Source organism: Cordyceps fumosorosea (assembly GCF_001636725.1).
Source record: "Cordyceps fumosorosea ARSEF 2679 chromosome Unknown scaffold_23, whole genome shotgun sequence".
Taxonomy (NCBI): Eukaryota; Fungi; Ascomycota; class Sordariomycetes; order Hypocreales; family Cordycipitaceae; genus Cordyceps; species Cordyceps fumosorosea.
This window is the reverse complement of record NW_017387323.1, coordinates 437219-452652: the sequence shown is the minus strand read 5'-3', so window position 1 is coordinate 452652 and position 15434 is coordinate 437219. Positions and strand designations below refer to the sequence as shown.

Sequence of the window (15434 nt, the reverse complement as noted above, 5' to 3'; positions counted from 1 at the left end):
TAGCTTTCGTGCGAAAGGCATGTTATAGATTCAGGAAGCTAGGTAGCCGCTGTGTGTCTTGTGAGCAATTGAGTTGCCGACTCCTCGCTAAGTTTGGTTGCCGTGGCTTTTGCCTTCAACTACTACAGATGCGAGCAAAGCAGGCGTATACATACTTAAGACACTACCTACCGGGAAACCCTGCTGGTTTTCGTTCTCGTTCTCGCGTACAGCTACACTCTGGAGTGCACATGCGAGCAAATATGACGACTAGCACTGTCTCCCTCAAGACATTTCTGGCCGCGGCCAAGGAGGCGTTAGCCGCGCCTCCTTCTCAACGTCCGCTCCCTCTCACCTTCGTCGTGGGTAACGAATCTGCAGGTAGGGATATGTCAACGTTCGGCTGCCTCATACATGAACTCCTCGCTCACCAGGCTCGACAGATCTTGACTCGTTGTGCTCAGCCGTTGTATTGGCGTACATAAGATCGCATATCTCGCCCCAGCGGCTACACATCCCGTTGTCAAACCTGCCTCGCGAGGACCTATCGTTGAGGATTGAGCTTGGCCCGGTGCTTGCCAAGGCCGATCTGGAGATCTCTGACCTCATTACGCTGTCCGAGCTTCCGCAGCAACTGGAGCCCAACGACACGGAATGGGTTCTTGTTGACCACAATGTCCTCACCGGGAGCCTGAAGAAGTTCGAGAGACGCATCGTCGGCTGCATCGACCACCACGTCGACGAGGGCATTGTCGGCGTACAAGCTACTCCCCGCGTCATCGAGACGTGCGGTAGCTGCATGAGCCTCGTAGTGGACGCTCACGCAGATGCCTGGCGCAGCCTCGCCCACGGCACGCAGCTGACCGGCGCTGCAACCAGCATCAGCAAGGACCTGAATCAGCTTGCGCAGGTCGCCCTCGCCCCGATCCTCGTCGACACCATCAACCTGACCTCCGACCACAAGGTCCGCCCGAAAGACCGGCGCGCGGCCCAGCTCCTCGAGACCGAACTCATGCAGGACCCCGACTTTGACCAGCGCGCGTACTACGACGCGGTGACGGCCGCCAAGGAAGACCTTTCCCAACTCGGCCTGCGCGACATCCTCCGCAAGGACTACAAGGAGTGGGTGGATGCTGGCGTCAAACTCGGTATCAGCTGCGCCGTGCAGGACCTCGACTTCCTCCTGGAAAAGGCCACCGCCACCGGCAACGGTAGCGGCCAGGACGTGTTGCTGCGGGAGCTGCGCTCGTGGGCCGGGGAGCAGGCGCTCGACGTCGCGTCTATCATGACCACGTCCAACCCTGGCGGCAAGTTCCAGCGACACCTGCTCGTATGGGGCCTCACCGACGGCGGTAGGAAGGCGGTCGAGCGGTTCACCGAGGAAAGCTCGGAGAAGCTGAAGCTGGCGCCGTTGAACGGCGGCGTCTTGGATGAGAAGGGCATCAGGTACGCGTGGAGCCAGCTCGCGCTCGATGCCAGCAGAAAGCAAGTCGCGCCGTTACTGCGCGATGCTATGACATGGGCCGGTGCCAACTTGTAGCGCAAGGAGTGTGATGATATAGATTAGAGGCCCCATCTTGGCCATGTGTAAAGTTGCTGCAGAAGTGACTATACATCTATCATATGCTCTTGATATGCCTTTCGTTTTACACTTGTTGTTACAGAATAATTGTACATGTGATGGCATCTGTAATCCACGAACCTCGCAGTTCAGTCCTTTGCTTTTTTGCCACGCAAAGCTGCGATACGGCGCGACTACGCCTCAAACCTGTTTCGGATCTCCGTGTCCATCGCCTCCTGCCTCTCCAGCCGCGCCTCCTCGGTGAGAAGCTCCTTGCGGATGCGCTCGACGTCGCGCAGCAAGACGACGAATTCCCGGTGCTTGAGGCTCCGCTTCTCGAGCGTGGTCATGCTCGCCTCGGCCGGCGGGCGGTGGAGGAGCTCCTCGGCCGCGGGGTCGGCCACGAGCACGCAAGCGCGCAGGGCGTCGTACACGGTGCCGGTCGGCAGCACCGGTGGGTCCTCGCGCCCCATCTCCGGGTACGTTCGTCGCAGCGCGTCGGTGCAGAGGGCCACGTCGTGTGTGGCCGCGGCGGTCGCGTAGGCGAGCTCGTACAGCTCGGGCCCGCGAGCGAGTCGGAAGCGTGTGGGCGTGCGGAAGGCATCCCAGAAGCGCTCCCAATCGCCGCGGCGCGCGTACGCGGCCATGAGTCGGCGTGTCTGGTCGGGGTTGGGCGGGATGCGCCGCTCAGTGAGGAGGAACTCGACGTTGGCCTGGGCGCGCTGCAACGCGGGTCCGTAGGCCGGGGACGAGACCATGGCTTCGACGAGAGTGATGAGGATGTCGCCGGATAGTAGGGCAATGCCGCGTTCCTCGCCGGCGAGCAGCAGCTGGTCTACAAGTCGGATTCGCTCGGCGGCAGTGTCGTCCCCGCGCGGGCCGGCTTTGAAGACGTGGCGGATGAGGCGGACGAGGTCCTCGGCTTCCATGGGCGCGCCGGATGCTTGAAAATCTTGGACGTGCATGGCGACGGAGTCGAGGTTCAAGTGCGTCGTTGCGGCCTCATCGGTAGTGCTTTCCGTCGTCAGTCGCCGCGCACTTGTTGAAAAATATCGTATTTGTGAGGCGTCCTCCATGGCCTGCCACTGCTTGGCAGCCTTGTTGTAGCCCTCTGGAAGCTGGAGCCGGGAAGCAACGCGGGCCTTCAGCTCGTCGGCCGAGAGCGGCTCCTGGCCGTGCACCTGCCTGCTGTCTCTGAAGCTCCTCTTGAGCATGCCCTCCCATAGCGTCTCTAGGTCGAGCTCCTGGCGCCTGGCCTCCGTCATGCACTGCACGACAATCGTCGTGCCGGTCTCGCCGGCGTCGAAGCCGGCAAGGCGACCTGTGGCATCAAAGTTGGCGTCCGCTGTCGAGGTGCCGTCGTCCGTGTTGAAGCTGACGCAGATCCAGCCGGTGGAGATGCCGTTGTCGCCCCGGGGGATGATATTGGCGTTGGTGCCCATGAGCTTGGCCTTTTTGCGCAAGCGGCGCAGCTTGGTGCGAAGCTCGCCGGCGCCGATGAGGCCGTCCGCCTTGGCCTCGAACTTGTGATTCTTGCGTATCCAGCGCACGAAGCGACCGGCGGAGACGTGGAGGTGCTTCTCGCTGCGCGCGGTGCCGAACAGCATGATGAGGTTAGGCCCAAGGGCGGCGTGCGGGTCAAGTTCTCGCAAGTCAAAGAGCGCAAGGTCATCCAGGCCCATATCCTCGAATATGTATTTCATCATGGGCTCCACGATTTCCGGCGCGCCTGCTGGAGCGACAGGTAGTGTCTGCTGGTGATGGCTGGGCGGATGCTGAGGAGCCTCTTCTTCCAGGAACCATGGCGTGTCCTCTTCCTCGGGCTGTTTCGTCTCGCTGGAGGTATCGACCACGGTTTTGCATGTGTTGTCATCGACTCGAAGGCGTCGCGCTGTTGTCGACAGATTCTGCTGCTGGATGTGACGTGAAGGAGACTGCAGGCGCTGGGCCGGAGCTGCGATTCTTGGGCGGCCGGCAGCTAAAACGGCCCTAATTAGGCTCCTTTGGCAACTGCGACAGCCGAAGCTCGCCATCGCAGGCCGTGCAATCATTGTGCCTGTTCACGTGAAGAATTGACGGATACTGTGAGGAGATTGAACAGTGCCGTAGTATTGCATTAAAAATTCACAGCACCCAGAGCTCAGGCTGCAACTAATAAATTATCCACTAGTTAGTTTTTCGGATTTGCGACGGCGGCCTGGGCCGAGTGGAGCGGGAGAAAAAAAAAGGCTGCACGTGACTCACTTCAGGGGACGATGGGTCCAAGATGGCGACAAATTCTCTGGAGCTAGGCAGTATCGATTCTCGTGGAAAACTTCTTTGCAAGCTGTGCTGGGGAGGCAACTTGTATTCTATTTGTATTCCAGCCTTTCTTCATTCTATGTTTTTGTTTATCCCATATAAATGATTTAATTTTCTCTCGACATACTCCCTGCGATACTCGCACCAAGCGCATTAGGCCTCGCCTCGTGCACAATTTCGTCACAATGCTCTCCGGGCAGGCTCGCCGTGGTGTCAATGCCACTCGAGCATTGTCATTGAGCCGCGGGCGCGCACAGTCACGTTTAACTCCTCCAAGATTGACCGCTCTGTGTGTTTCTGAACGTCAAATCGTCACAAGATCACCAGGACACTGGCGCATCGAGAGATTTGAGCATGGCGCACGGCGGTCACAGCACCGCGCTCTTGCAACAGCCGTCGACGACTTCAAAATCGACAACTCCATATATGGCAACTTTCCGGCACCGCAAATGACACCATATCAACCATCTATTCGACCGTACAACCTAACGCCGTTCGATCCAACCTCTCCCCTCACGATACCCGAGCCGCCCACCACAGCCCCTGTCCAGACAAAAGTTAGTCCGCATGGCATTCCTGGAGAAGCAGACGACATGCTTCTTGTCTTTGATGCCTGCATCAGAGTTGGGAAACTTGACCGCGCCGCCCTGGTATTGAAGCGCATGAATGTTTACCAGACTCTCTCCCCTGAGGAGCGCATTCTTCTGCACAATCAATATCTGAGGGCCTCGCTGGTTCAGCTCAGATCGAGTCCGGACCGCCGACGAGCCGAGCAGCTTCACAAGTTTTACGAAATGAATATTCGCAACAAGGGCCTGCCGCAGACCGCCGAGACCGTTGCTTGCATGCTCAAGGCGTCCATCCTCTCCGAACGTGGCGCGCGACTTACTCGCCTCATCACGCGCTACATGGGAATGGCACCGGGCGAATCAGGCCTGCGTGTTCTCAGCATGGCCGAGATTTTGAGTGATCAAGATCTTGCTGTCATCACTGCACAATGCCCAACATACAACTATTCTGCGGAACCTGATTTCGGGGAGGATGACGGCCCCAGCAATGACGACGCATCGTTTTCCCCAGCGGAAGCGATTGAAATCTCCTCTTCATCAAATGCCGACGCTGTAGCCGAACTTGTGCCAACACCACAGCGAGGTGAATCGTTGACTGCTCTGAAAGAAGGACTAAAATTGGTTTCAAACCTTGACGACTTTGACGTGTCGAACCTCTCCAAGGACGACCTACACAGCCTACAGCTGCAACTCGAACGCGATTCCATAAGCGCCGCTGTCCACAAATGGCGAAGCCAGAACAAGCAGCTGCAGAAAGTGGGAATTACCACCGGCTTGACCGGATCGAACAAAGAAGGCTCCTTGTCCAGCTACACATCATCATGGCTTAGCGATATGGAGCTGCGCATTAAAGATGAGATTGCTCAGGTTGAGATATCAGAGAACAAGGAAGTCAAGTCAGAGCGGGATATTGAACGATGCATTTTTGGCCCCTTCATTCGACAAGCTGACCCTGCAAGGTTAGCCGCAGTGACCATCCTCAGCACGCTTAACGCAGGTGCCCTTCTTGGGGTCGATAAGGGCATCGCGATCCAGAGGGTCATTAATACCGTTGCTAAGCAAGCGCACGAAGATATCGAGCTTCAGAAAAAAGAGAAGAAGACAACCCGGCGTCGCAAGGTCACATATGACGCCTCCAAAGCAAAGCCTAGCGAGCTCAATTCTGTATCTCAGATCACAGAAAGCCCAGAAGCTGCCAAGCGTATCGAGGAGTCGGCGAGCCAGCCATGGTCAACGCAAATTAAGGCTCAGGTAGGAGCCTTTCTCATCAAAGCTCTTATTGACTCGGCAAAGGTCAAGGTCGTCACTCAACATCCTACTTCCGGAGAGCTTGTCAGCCAATATCAGCCCGCTTTCACACACGCTCAGCAGCCCCGCAAAGGCAAAAAGGTTGGCATGCTGATATTGCACAATACCCTAATTGAGCAGCTTAAGCGCGAGCCACTTGGCGATTATCTTGCCAAACACCTGCCGATGATCGTTGAGCCGAAGCCATGGAAGAGCATGAATGAGGGTGGCTTCCTGGAAAGCAAAACCAGTGTCATCCGAGTCCAGCCAGGCAACGTTGAACAGCGGCTCTATGCTAAGGCTGCTGTGGAGTGTGGTGATATGAAACAAGTTTTCAAAGGCCTTGATGTTCTTGGTCAGACAGCATGGCAGATCAACCGCGACGTGTTGAACGTCATGATGGAGGCATGGAATTCGGGCGAGGAAACTGCAAACATGCCAGCTTTGGAACCGAAGTTCGATATTCCCGCCGAGCCTGACTCGACAGTTAATCCCGCGCTGCACAAGAAATGGATTCGTGACATCAAGATCATCGAAAATGAGCGGTCTGGGCTGCACTCTCAGCGCTGCTACATGAACCTGCAGCTGGAAATTGCCCGAGCATTCCGCAATCAGACCATCTACTTCCCTCACAACGTCGATTACCGTGGCCGTGCGTACCCCATGCCTACCTACCTGAACCATATGGGTGCCGACCACGCACGAGCTGTGCTCTCGTTTGCAAAGGGTAAGCCTCTTGGCGAGGCTGGTCTACGGTGGTTGAAGATTCATCTGGCCAACGTTTATGGACTCGACAAAGCCAGCTTCGAAGAGCGGGAAGCATTCGCAAACGAGAGTGCCAGTAACATCATTGAGTCTGCAACAAACCCACTCAACGGAAGCCGGTGGTGGCTTAAGGCTGAGGATCCTTGGCAATGCCTCGCCGCTTGCTTTGAGCTCAAGACGGCACTCGAGCTGAAGGACCCGACTACTTACATTTCTCACCTTCCAATTCAACAAGACGGAACTTGCAATGGCCTACAGCACTATGCAGCATTGGGCGGTGATACGTGGGGCGCTAAGCAAGTCAACCTTGAGCCTGGTGACCGCCCTGCTGATGTCTATTCAGCCGTCGCGGACCTTGTCAAGCAGGCTATCGCTAAAGATGCCGCGGCGAACAACAAATTCGGCGTTGTGCTCAACGGCAAGATCACCCGAAAGGTCGTGAAGCAGACGGTCATGACGAACGTCTATGGAGTCACGTTTGCTGGTGCCAAGAAGCAAGTCTGCAGGCAAGTCGATGCGCTTTACCCTGACCTGGGCAAGCAATGCGGTATTCCCAACCTGATGCTTTCGACGTATATCGCTCGACATGTATTCACTGCACTGGCAACCATGTTCCGTGGTGCTCACGACATTCAGTACTGGCTTGGTGAAATTGGCGGGCGAGTTTGCAGAGCTCTGACGCCCGCTCAGCTGCAACACATCGCTGACGAATACTCAACCGCGTCTGCTGACACCAAGAAAGGGAAGGCAGCGAAGGCCTCAAAAGCAGGAAAACCAGGCTTCGATGAGCTTACCAAACAATTTCGCTCTACCCTGGTATGGACGACCCCACTGCGCATGCCCGTTGCACAACCGTACCGCAAGACGACTGCCAAGGAAATTCGAACTTGCCTGCAGTCTCTCGCATATCATTCCAGCGACTCTACGGACCCCGTCAACAGGAGAAAGCAGCTCCAGGGCTTCCCGCCAAACTTCATTCACTCCCTAGACGCCAGCCACATGCTGCTCTCGGCGCTCGAGTGCCACGACCGTGGTCTGGATTTTGCAGCTGTCCATGATTCCTTCTGGACTCATGCGGCCGACGTCAATGTCATGAACGAGGTTATCCGTGATTCATTCATCAAGATCCACGAGGAAGATGTCATTGGCCGTTTAGCCGCAGAGTTTGAAACACGACACAAGGGGTCCCTGTTCCTGTCCAATATTGATGCTTCGTCCCCTGTTGCCAAGAAAATCAAGGCCCTCAGAAAGAAAAGCAATCTTACTCCACGAGAAGAGCTTCTCTTGGAGCACAAGCGCAATTCCCTGCGTCTGTCTGGTAACCCGTGGGATCTGGAAGCGGCCAAACAAATCATCACGCCTGCTGCAGTGTACGAAGAAATGGCTGGCGCGGAAACCGACATAAGCATTGCTGAAGATATTTCCGACATTGGTCTCGGTGAAATTTCCGCCGACGATGCCGCCGCTGACGCCGACGAAAACAAAAGAGCACTTGCGGAGGAGAGTGCAGATTCCCTTGACTCCGAGTCAGAGAGATCTACTGCCCTTCTCAGTGAGATAGAAGGCTCCGCATTCAAAAATGCGGCCTTGCGAGACCGGCCTGCAAAGGCCAAGACATCTACCAAGAAGCGACAGCCAGTCCCCGTTTGGCTTCCGCTGACAATTCCCAGCATTCCCAAGAAGGGCGACTTTGATGTCGGTCGCTTACGGGGAAGTCAGTACTTCTTTTCTTGAACCCATTTCGATCAACTATATACAATTTTCCAAAGACGACTCCTGTAAGACAATGAGGAGGACTAGAAGAACATGTCGGAGTTTTTACATCAGCGTTTTGATTTTCGTTTGGCGCATCCTTTTTGGGCACATACAAAACAACGGAGGAGAATATCGCGGCATAAAAAGTTTCAGCGCGACCTGCATTTACTTGGAGTTTCCATTTACCATTATTACTGGGGTGTTTTATAGCATGGCTGCGCAGTGGAGGAATTCGGTGTATATATGCGCCATGGAGATGGCGATTCAATGTATGAATAGGTAGCACTGCCCAATCTCGGCCCTGCAGGCTCGAACTGGTGTATATTACATATAAAAATCTTTTGAAGAATTTTCATACACCACCAGTGCTTGAGACTGAAAGCCCGTGCTTGTTCTGGGGTGATACTGGAATAGTAGATCATCAATGCGTTATTTGATTTTTGCTAATCCTTGGTTTCTATATATCCCTTTTCACTTGGTCTTTTCTATTTACCTAACGGTAGCGCCCTTGAGAGTCTGAACAGTGCAGACGCCGCCGCTCTCCGTGACAAGCTTGCCCAGGTCCGTCTTGCCGAGGACCTCGACGGCGGAGGCGTCAAAGACGACGTCGAGCGCGTCGGTGGTGGTGAATCCCGGCTGGAACGTCTCCCAGATCTTCTTCTTGGGGTTGAGGACGCCCTCGGGCTCGCCCCTCCAGCCCTCGAAGAAGACGCGGTCGCCGGCCTTGCTGTCCGCGGGCGGGGCGACGAGCTCGACGGGGCCCTTGTGGTCGTCGACCTCGCCCTCCTTGAGGCGCGGGGAGGCGGCCAGCACCATGGCGCACGACTTGACGCCGCGCATCTTGACGGGCTTGAGGTTGCAGACGACGACGACCTTGCGGCCCTGCATCTCGGCGAGCGGGATCAGCCCGTTGAGGCCGGAGCACACGGTGCGGCACACCTGACCCTCGTACTCGGTGGTGTCGTCGCCGGGTTTGTCGCCCATGGCGATGGTAGAGACGTAGAGCGAGTCGGCGTCCGGGTGGTTGACGGCCTTGAGGATATGGCCGACGCGGAGATCAATCAGGGAGGGGCTGAGGGGCGCGGCGGCGGGCTGCGGCTTGGGCTGCTTGGGCGCCTTTTCCTTCTTTTCCTTCTTCTGCTGCTTCTTGTCGCCGCCAGCAACGGCCTCCTTGGCGTCGCCGACCAGCTCTTTCACCTTTTCCTTTGTGCGGTCCACCAGGTCGGTGGTGGTGGCGGCGACGGCACCGGCCGCACCAGCTCCAGCCGCACCACCGGCGGCAGCAGCGGCGGCGGCCTTCTCCTTCTTGAGGCGCTCCTTCTCCGCCTTGGCGTCGATGACGGGCTTGACGTAGCGGACGTCGTCCTGGTCGACGGCGACCTTGTCCTGGACGGCGAGCTCAAAGAGGGGCGAGTTCTGGACGAAGTCGAGGTGGCGGACGATATTGGGGCGGCCCTGGGCGCCGGAGCGCTCATCGGGGGACCAGGCGGCGACGACGGGGGCGAGGGTGCGGTAGAGGGAGACGTCGGCTGGGGAGGGCTTGCTGCCGAGGACGGTGGTGCGGGTGGCGAGGTGGGCGTCGAGGGCGTCGAGATGGCCGGCGTTATTGTCGTGGGCGCCGGACCGGATGCTCTCCGAGGTGGCGACCCATTTCTGGATCTCCGTCTCCTCGGCCGGAGAGAAGGTCTGCGCGCTGAGGGCGGCCATGGTGGACTGCAGCTGGCGGCGGAGGAGGAGGGCGGTGATGGTGCTGGTGGTGCGGCTCCGGGGGGGAGTGGTGATGGATCGGAGGGCGAACAGCTTGGCGGCAGCTATTCGGTGAACGGCTTAGTGTGGAATGAAAGAGGACTGTTCTGGTCGAAGAGCAATCGAGCTGGGCGGAAGATGAAGATGGACACGATTTTCATGACTCGAAGCCCGAGGTGGGGGAAGTTGGTGGGATGTTGTTTTTTCTGCCAGGCGGTTGCCTAGGCGGTGTGCTTGCGGACAGCCTGAGCAAACGCGATAAGTATCACCTTTGCAACTTAACCATTGGCCATGTCGACTGGTGGTCAGCACTTTGTATGCTTCTTTTTCAATCATTCCCCGGAATCATTTTGATTGAAGCTAGCTCCGGCCATCGGCCCATTCATACCATCATAGTGGCTCGTGTCAAGTCAATCGCTGCCCGCAAAAATCCTAACGAGCCAGAGCGCCCAGACAGAGCGCGCGTGCATTGTAGCAGCGAAGCAGCTTCAAAATACACAAGAAACGACATTTCTTCGTATCTTGAAAATATGTATCACCAAATTCAAAATCTCTACCAATTCATTCAAGATGAGCGGCATCCTCCTCAGCCGCGGTCAAGATTCACACCGCTCCAAAGTTCGCCGATAGCGACTGTCGACTTTTTTGGATCTATTCTCAAAACCGTTTCATCAGTATGACAGATCTCGGAAACACTTCCAAGGCTGTAGACATTCCGCACAAGTGCTTGGCGGCTTGCACTTATGATCGCTCGTCTGGCAATGCACCCTCAGCCTCCGGACATACGATGTATCACAAGGCAACCGTGGAACCATCACATGCGAGAACCGCAAGACCAACATGGTTCTCGGAGGAAATTCAGACTCATGTTCTGTACTCGAGGCGAGAGTCGAGGCGAGGTTGGGATAAAGATCCTAGAATCCGCGATTCGGCATTATTTCCCGCGGCCCGCTCCGTGCGGAGATATCCCGTCGGTGCAATTCTTTCACGCCTGGGAACGTCCGCCTCTCGCTCGGAGCATGCCAAATACGGACAAATATATGCAGGATATATGTGCGATGTTTCAGCTGGAACTCTTGCCCCAGCAATCATCATCTTCCAAGGCATGGTATGATATGCACCATTGGGTCATCTGCAGCTACTACCCGTAAGCGCCCAACCCAGCTGTATCACTCTGATTGGGCAGCCGAGTTTACAATCCCGCCCTCCGTGACCCAATGTCAGGACCTTTTTATTCTGTGCCCTTCGCCGATGCTGCTTCGATCGCCTGCATATGAATCTCGTCCTGACAAAGCTACTGAGAAGGACCTTCCATGTCGTTATAATTCCCCAGTAACCTGCTGTCCTAGGCAACCCTACGGATCTCACCGCCGTCAACCCCGTGGCAGGGACAATGTCCACCCTCGGCCCCTTGACCACGGTATTTACACCTAGCCCGTCTTGTACCTCCTCTGCAGGTTATACCGAATTCGTCAATCAAAACGGTGGCTCGTATGTCGTTAGAGGTCCCGTGACGACAGAAGGATGCTTCCCATCTGGCTTTAAACCTCAGACCAACTACTACTACTCGCCAGGACAATGTCCCTCCGGCTACACTCAGGGATGTGCATCCCAACTAGTCAAGGGGACTGCTGTGGTTGCGACCGCTGTTTGCTGTCCTGAGTATGATGGCTTCAATACCTGCGTGCCTTGGCACAATCATGCTAACCGCGAGTCTTCGTTTTAGTGTTGAATCTGCTATTTTTGCGTGTGGAATAAGCCGTAATTCAAGCAATCCTTTGCCTACCAGCTTCCAATGTACTCAAGTTATCTCCAACACGACGTCATTGCTGCCTATCACCAAGGTCTCGGATGGATCGATACTGACGACAATCACCTCGACGATAACTGCTGCCACTATTGGTGCCTACGGAATCAAGATTCAGTACAGTGACGATGACCAGCTCGAGCAACCTCCGGATCCTGAACGTTTTAACAAGGTGCGGCTTGCCTACAATACGCAGCACCCAGCCCATGATCGCGGTCTTTCTCCAGAAGCGAAGGTCGGCGTAGGTGTGGGCGCGTGCTTCGCTGCCGGACTCATTGCACTCGGCGTCGTTATCTTTTTGAAGCGAAAGCGCGAGACGCAGAGTGTTGCCGCATGCAAGCATACGATAGTTTCCGGAAGCAGTACACCGAGTCCTACACAACACATTCGCCGCAAACCGGTCCCGTCAATACACTCTTCAGAGTTGTCCGCCGGAGTTCCTAGTGGCGGAGAGGGATACCGTGCCTTGAGTGCAAGCGAGGTCCAAAATGACACTGGCACAGGCACTGGTCAAAGTCGGGGTCGGCGCCAAAAGGCCCTGGGCGGGGTCTCGCTATGGGCATGGGAGATTTTGTCCTTGTTCACGAGTGTTTTGAGTTTGGCCTCCATTATTATCGTTCTCGATGTCTACGAGAACAGACAATTGGACGAATGGAAGCCCGTTATTTCCATCAACGCCGTCATTTCTATTTTATCAGGCATCTTCAAAGGATCCCTTGCATTACCAGTAACTGAAGGTAGATTGGAGTCCTGCTTCTTTCTTAGTTGTGCTTCTAACAAGACATATCTAGGAATTAGCCAGCTGAAGTGGCTCCTTTTGGCAAAACAACAGCGGGATTTGTCCGACTTGGACGTCTATGACAAAGCGAGCCGAGGTGCTTGGGGTTCGGCCATGATGATCTTTGGCCAGTTCAAAGCTGAATCGAAAGCGTAAGCTGGAATCGACTACAGTGAGCAGTCTGATACTAATCAGACCACCAGCTACCTTGCCAGTTTCGGAGCGCTGCTTGTTCTTATTGTTCTGGCTGCAGATCCATTCGCGCAAGCTACAATTTCGCTATACAGTTGCGCGCAAAATGGAACCGATATCGCAAGCATTCCTCGAGCCAATAACTATACCGTTGGATCAGATCTTTACGACAGAGTTACGATTGGCACATTCAACCTCCCGATGCAACTGGCCTTGTACCGGGGCATCTTAGAACCACCTACCAACAGCTCCGCCAGCGTCTCAGTGTCATGTACCACTGGAAACTGCACATTTCCTGAAGATGGTGGTGCAACATTCACGAGTCTAACCATGTGCTCCGATGCATGGGATATTAGTGACCGGATTGAGACCGCAGATACCCAGAACGGGTATACTTACTCACTAGGTGCTAAGAACTCCCTTAGTGAAGGGGCGAAATTTAACATCAGCTTCACGACTGTACCCCAAACATCATTTAAAGTGTCAGAGGGGGATGCCTGGAACCGCACCAGTGCTCTCGATGTATACATCCTCAGCATGGTCAAGGATAACTCAACCGACTGCAAGCCGCCGCTCTGCACCTTTCTTTCCATATATAATGCATACTTCAGGCCATCTGCGTCCGTCTTTTCTCTTTTCCCCTGCGTTCAGACATTTTCAGCAAACTTGGCTCGCGGCAAGTACAGCGAAAGAGTCATTTCGGAGGAGTATCTACACTTTGCATCTACAAGTTTTGCTGGGAAATATCAGCTCGCTATGAACCGGACAATGATAAATGGTACTTGGCATGAGTGCACGGGCACGGAGAAGCCAACTGAAACAAACACCATCTCGGTATTATTGAGACCTGATGACGCCTCGCTCAATGTTCCGCATACATGGTACTCGCCCGAATGCGTGTTCGAGTTTTCTGGCGCGGGCATCATGGGAACTTTCCTTGGAGAGACGTTCTTTACGCCTAGGTTCTGGGTAGGGCTTCCAGCGTGGGTGAGCGGGCTTTGGCGCAATGGGTCAACCGACATCAACCTGGTCACCAAGTTTGCCGAGGGTTTGGCGACCTCCATCGGCGCGCAGATGAGGACAGCCGCCGTTGGCCCAAGCATGCTTCGGGAAGCTCGCGGCACCACTTTGGTGGAGAAGACGTGCATCCGCATCCACTGGGGATACATTACATTTTTTGCGGTGGTCTTTGTCTTGGAGGTGCTGTTCCTAGGCAGCGTGATGGTCTTGAGCTACCGAAGCAGGCTGCACGCGGATTGGAAGTCATCCACCCTAGCAGTCGCGTTTCTAAGCTCGGCAAGTCTCAGGAGAGGCGGGTGGTCCCCGGAGAACCCCGAATCGGAGGAGAGTCTGCGGGATGCAGCGCGGTCAGTCAAGGCGTCACTTAACGACGATTCGGGAACATGGCAACTTCGAACGCAGGGGCCGAAACTCTGATGAGGTAGGTTGGGGGGGGACATTTTCTTATTTCCGATGGCAGTTCCGTCAAACTACAATCTAAGCTGCTTTCTTCAGCGCTACTTCTCGAATAAAACGCCAAGATTGAGGGTACTCGTTCACAAGCTTATAACCCAGCACATTTTCAACCAAGTTTAGTATGAGAACTGGGGGAAGCAAGGTAGGCTCACGACTATCGTACGGCGCAACTGTCAGAGCATCGTAGACGACACCGAGCCCAAATGCGCTCCTGTTCAGGCGAACAGTCGCCATGGGAGGCTAGACTCGTCAGAACACGGGCTTCCGGATTGCGGGTGTGTCTTGTGAGGGGCTCGACTTACACGGTTGGAGCGGCTGGGGATAACTTGGCACCACTTCTCGAGGTAACCTGCGAGCAGCTCCAGCGATGGGGAGTGGCTGCCGTGCACCTCGATGCAGTGGCCTCGATCGTGGACCATGAGGCGATACGGGGGCTGCAGCTGCAGGACGTCAGGTCGCGGGACGTCGTTCAGTGTCGGCAGGAACGCGGTGGCGCCCTTGGCGACGACCGGAACCACGACCGTGGGCTCGGCGCCGCTCGCGACCTTGGGGTCCCCGAGGTCCGCCCATTCGTCCGGCACCGGCACCGGCTCTTTTGCCTCGAAGACACCAAACAGGCCCTCGCGGAGCTCCGCGGAGTGGTTGGGGGCAAAGGCTACGCGCGTGCTCGGAAGCGCCAGGGTGAAGGACGACGACGACAGGTCCCATGTCGTGCCCGCAACACCGGGCTTCCCAATCTATCTCCCCGCGGTACGGGTCAGTCACAGGCTGTCCACAAGAGGGAGGGAAGAGGAGAGGGAAGGACCTTCTTACAGTTACAAGGAGACTGATGATTTTGGGCCCAGACTCGCCGATAGTCTCGAGAAACTTGTCTGCCCACGCCTCGTCCGCAGCGTCGTCGTTCAGCAGGCTGTTGAGCTCCTGGCACCAGATCCGCACCAAGCCGGCGACAGCAGCGACGAATTCGCCGGTGTCCTCGTACGCGGCCTGCAGTTCCTCCCAGAGCACGGCGAAGTCGGGGGTGCATCGCACCGAGCAGCCGACCGTCTCCTGGACGCTGCAGAGGGCCTTTTGCGCATCGGAGTCCTCGGCCTCCCAGAGGTCGCGCACAGCAACACGGGCTTTCAACGGTCTTTAATTATCAATTCAAGTTAGTGCCATTCAATATTGACTCATAAGGAGGGCGCAAAGACTTACAGCGGCATTATTTCGAAAACA

The 15434-nt window shown here is 55.8% G+C and overlaps 6 protein-coding genes across 6 annotated transcripts; 3 read left to right on the top strand and 3 right to left on the bottom strand.

The window, feature by feature from the left end:
• Positions 1-242: 242 nt before the first annotated feature.
• Positions 243-1519, top strand: ISF_07723 (exopolyphosphatase; the record flags this gene model as incomplete). The annotated part of the gene is made up of 2 exons (XM_018851326.1): positions 243-360; positions 423-1519. 2 exons carry the CDS (start codon positions 243-245, stop codon positions 1517-1519), a joined length of 1215 nt encoding a protein of 404 aa, XP_018701636.1.
• A 215-nt stretch (positions 1520-1734) lies between these two features.
• ISF_07722 (hypothetical protein) lies at positions 1735-3591 on the bottom strand (the record flags this gene model as incomplete). The annotated part of the gene is made up of 1 exon (XM_018851325.1): positions 1735-3591. One exon carries the CDS (start codon positions 3589-3591, stop codon positions 1735-1737), a length of 1857 nt encoding a protein of 618 aa, XP_018701635.1.
• Positions 3592-4026: 435 nt separating this feature from the next.
• Positions 4027-8196, top strand: ISF_07721 (DNA-directed RNA polymerase, bacteriophage type; the record flags this gene model as incomplete). Its single annotated transcript, XM_018851324.1, has 1 exon — positions 4027-8196. One exon carries the CDS (start codon positions 4027-4029, stop codon positions 8194-8196), a length of 4170 nt encoding a protein of 1389 aa, XP_018701634.1.
• A 510-nt stretch (positions 8197-8706) lies between these two features.
• ISF_07720 (multisynthetase complex auxiliary component p43) lies at positions 8707-9924 on the bottom strand (the record flags this gene model as incomplete). Its single annotated transcript, XM_018851323.1, has 1 exon — positions 8707-9924. One exon carries the CDS (start codon positions 9922-9924, stop codon positions 8707-8709), a length of 1218 nt encoding a protein of 405 aa, XP_018701633.1.
• A 3740-nt stretch (positions 9925-13664) lies between these two features.
• Positions 13665-14177, top strand: ISF_07719 (hypothetical protein; the record flags this gene model as incomplete). The annotated part of the gene is made up of 1 exon (XM_018851322.1): positions 13665-14177. One exon carries the CDS (start codon positions 13665-13667, stop codon positions 14175-14177), a length of 513 nt encoding a protein of 170 aa, XP_018701632.1.
• A 60-nt stretch (positions 14178-14237) lies between these two features.
• On the bottom strand, positions 14238-15421 carry ISF_07718 (hypothetical protein; the record flags this gene model as incomplete). The annotated part of the gene is made up of 4 exons (XM_018851321.1): positions 14238-14456; positions 14519-14953; positions 15030-15348; positions 15414-15421. The coding sequence occupies 4 exons, from the start codon at positions 15419-15421 to the stop codon at positions 14238-14240; spliced, it is 981 nt and encodes a 326-aa protein (XP_018701631.1).
• Between the last annotated feature and the right edge of the window lie 13 nt (positions 15422-15434).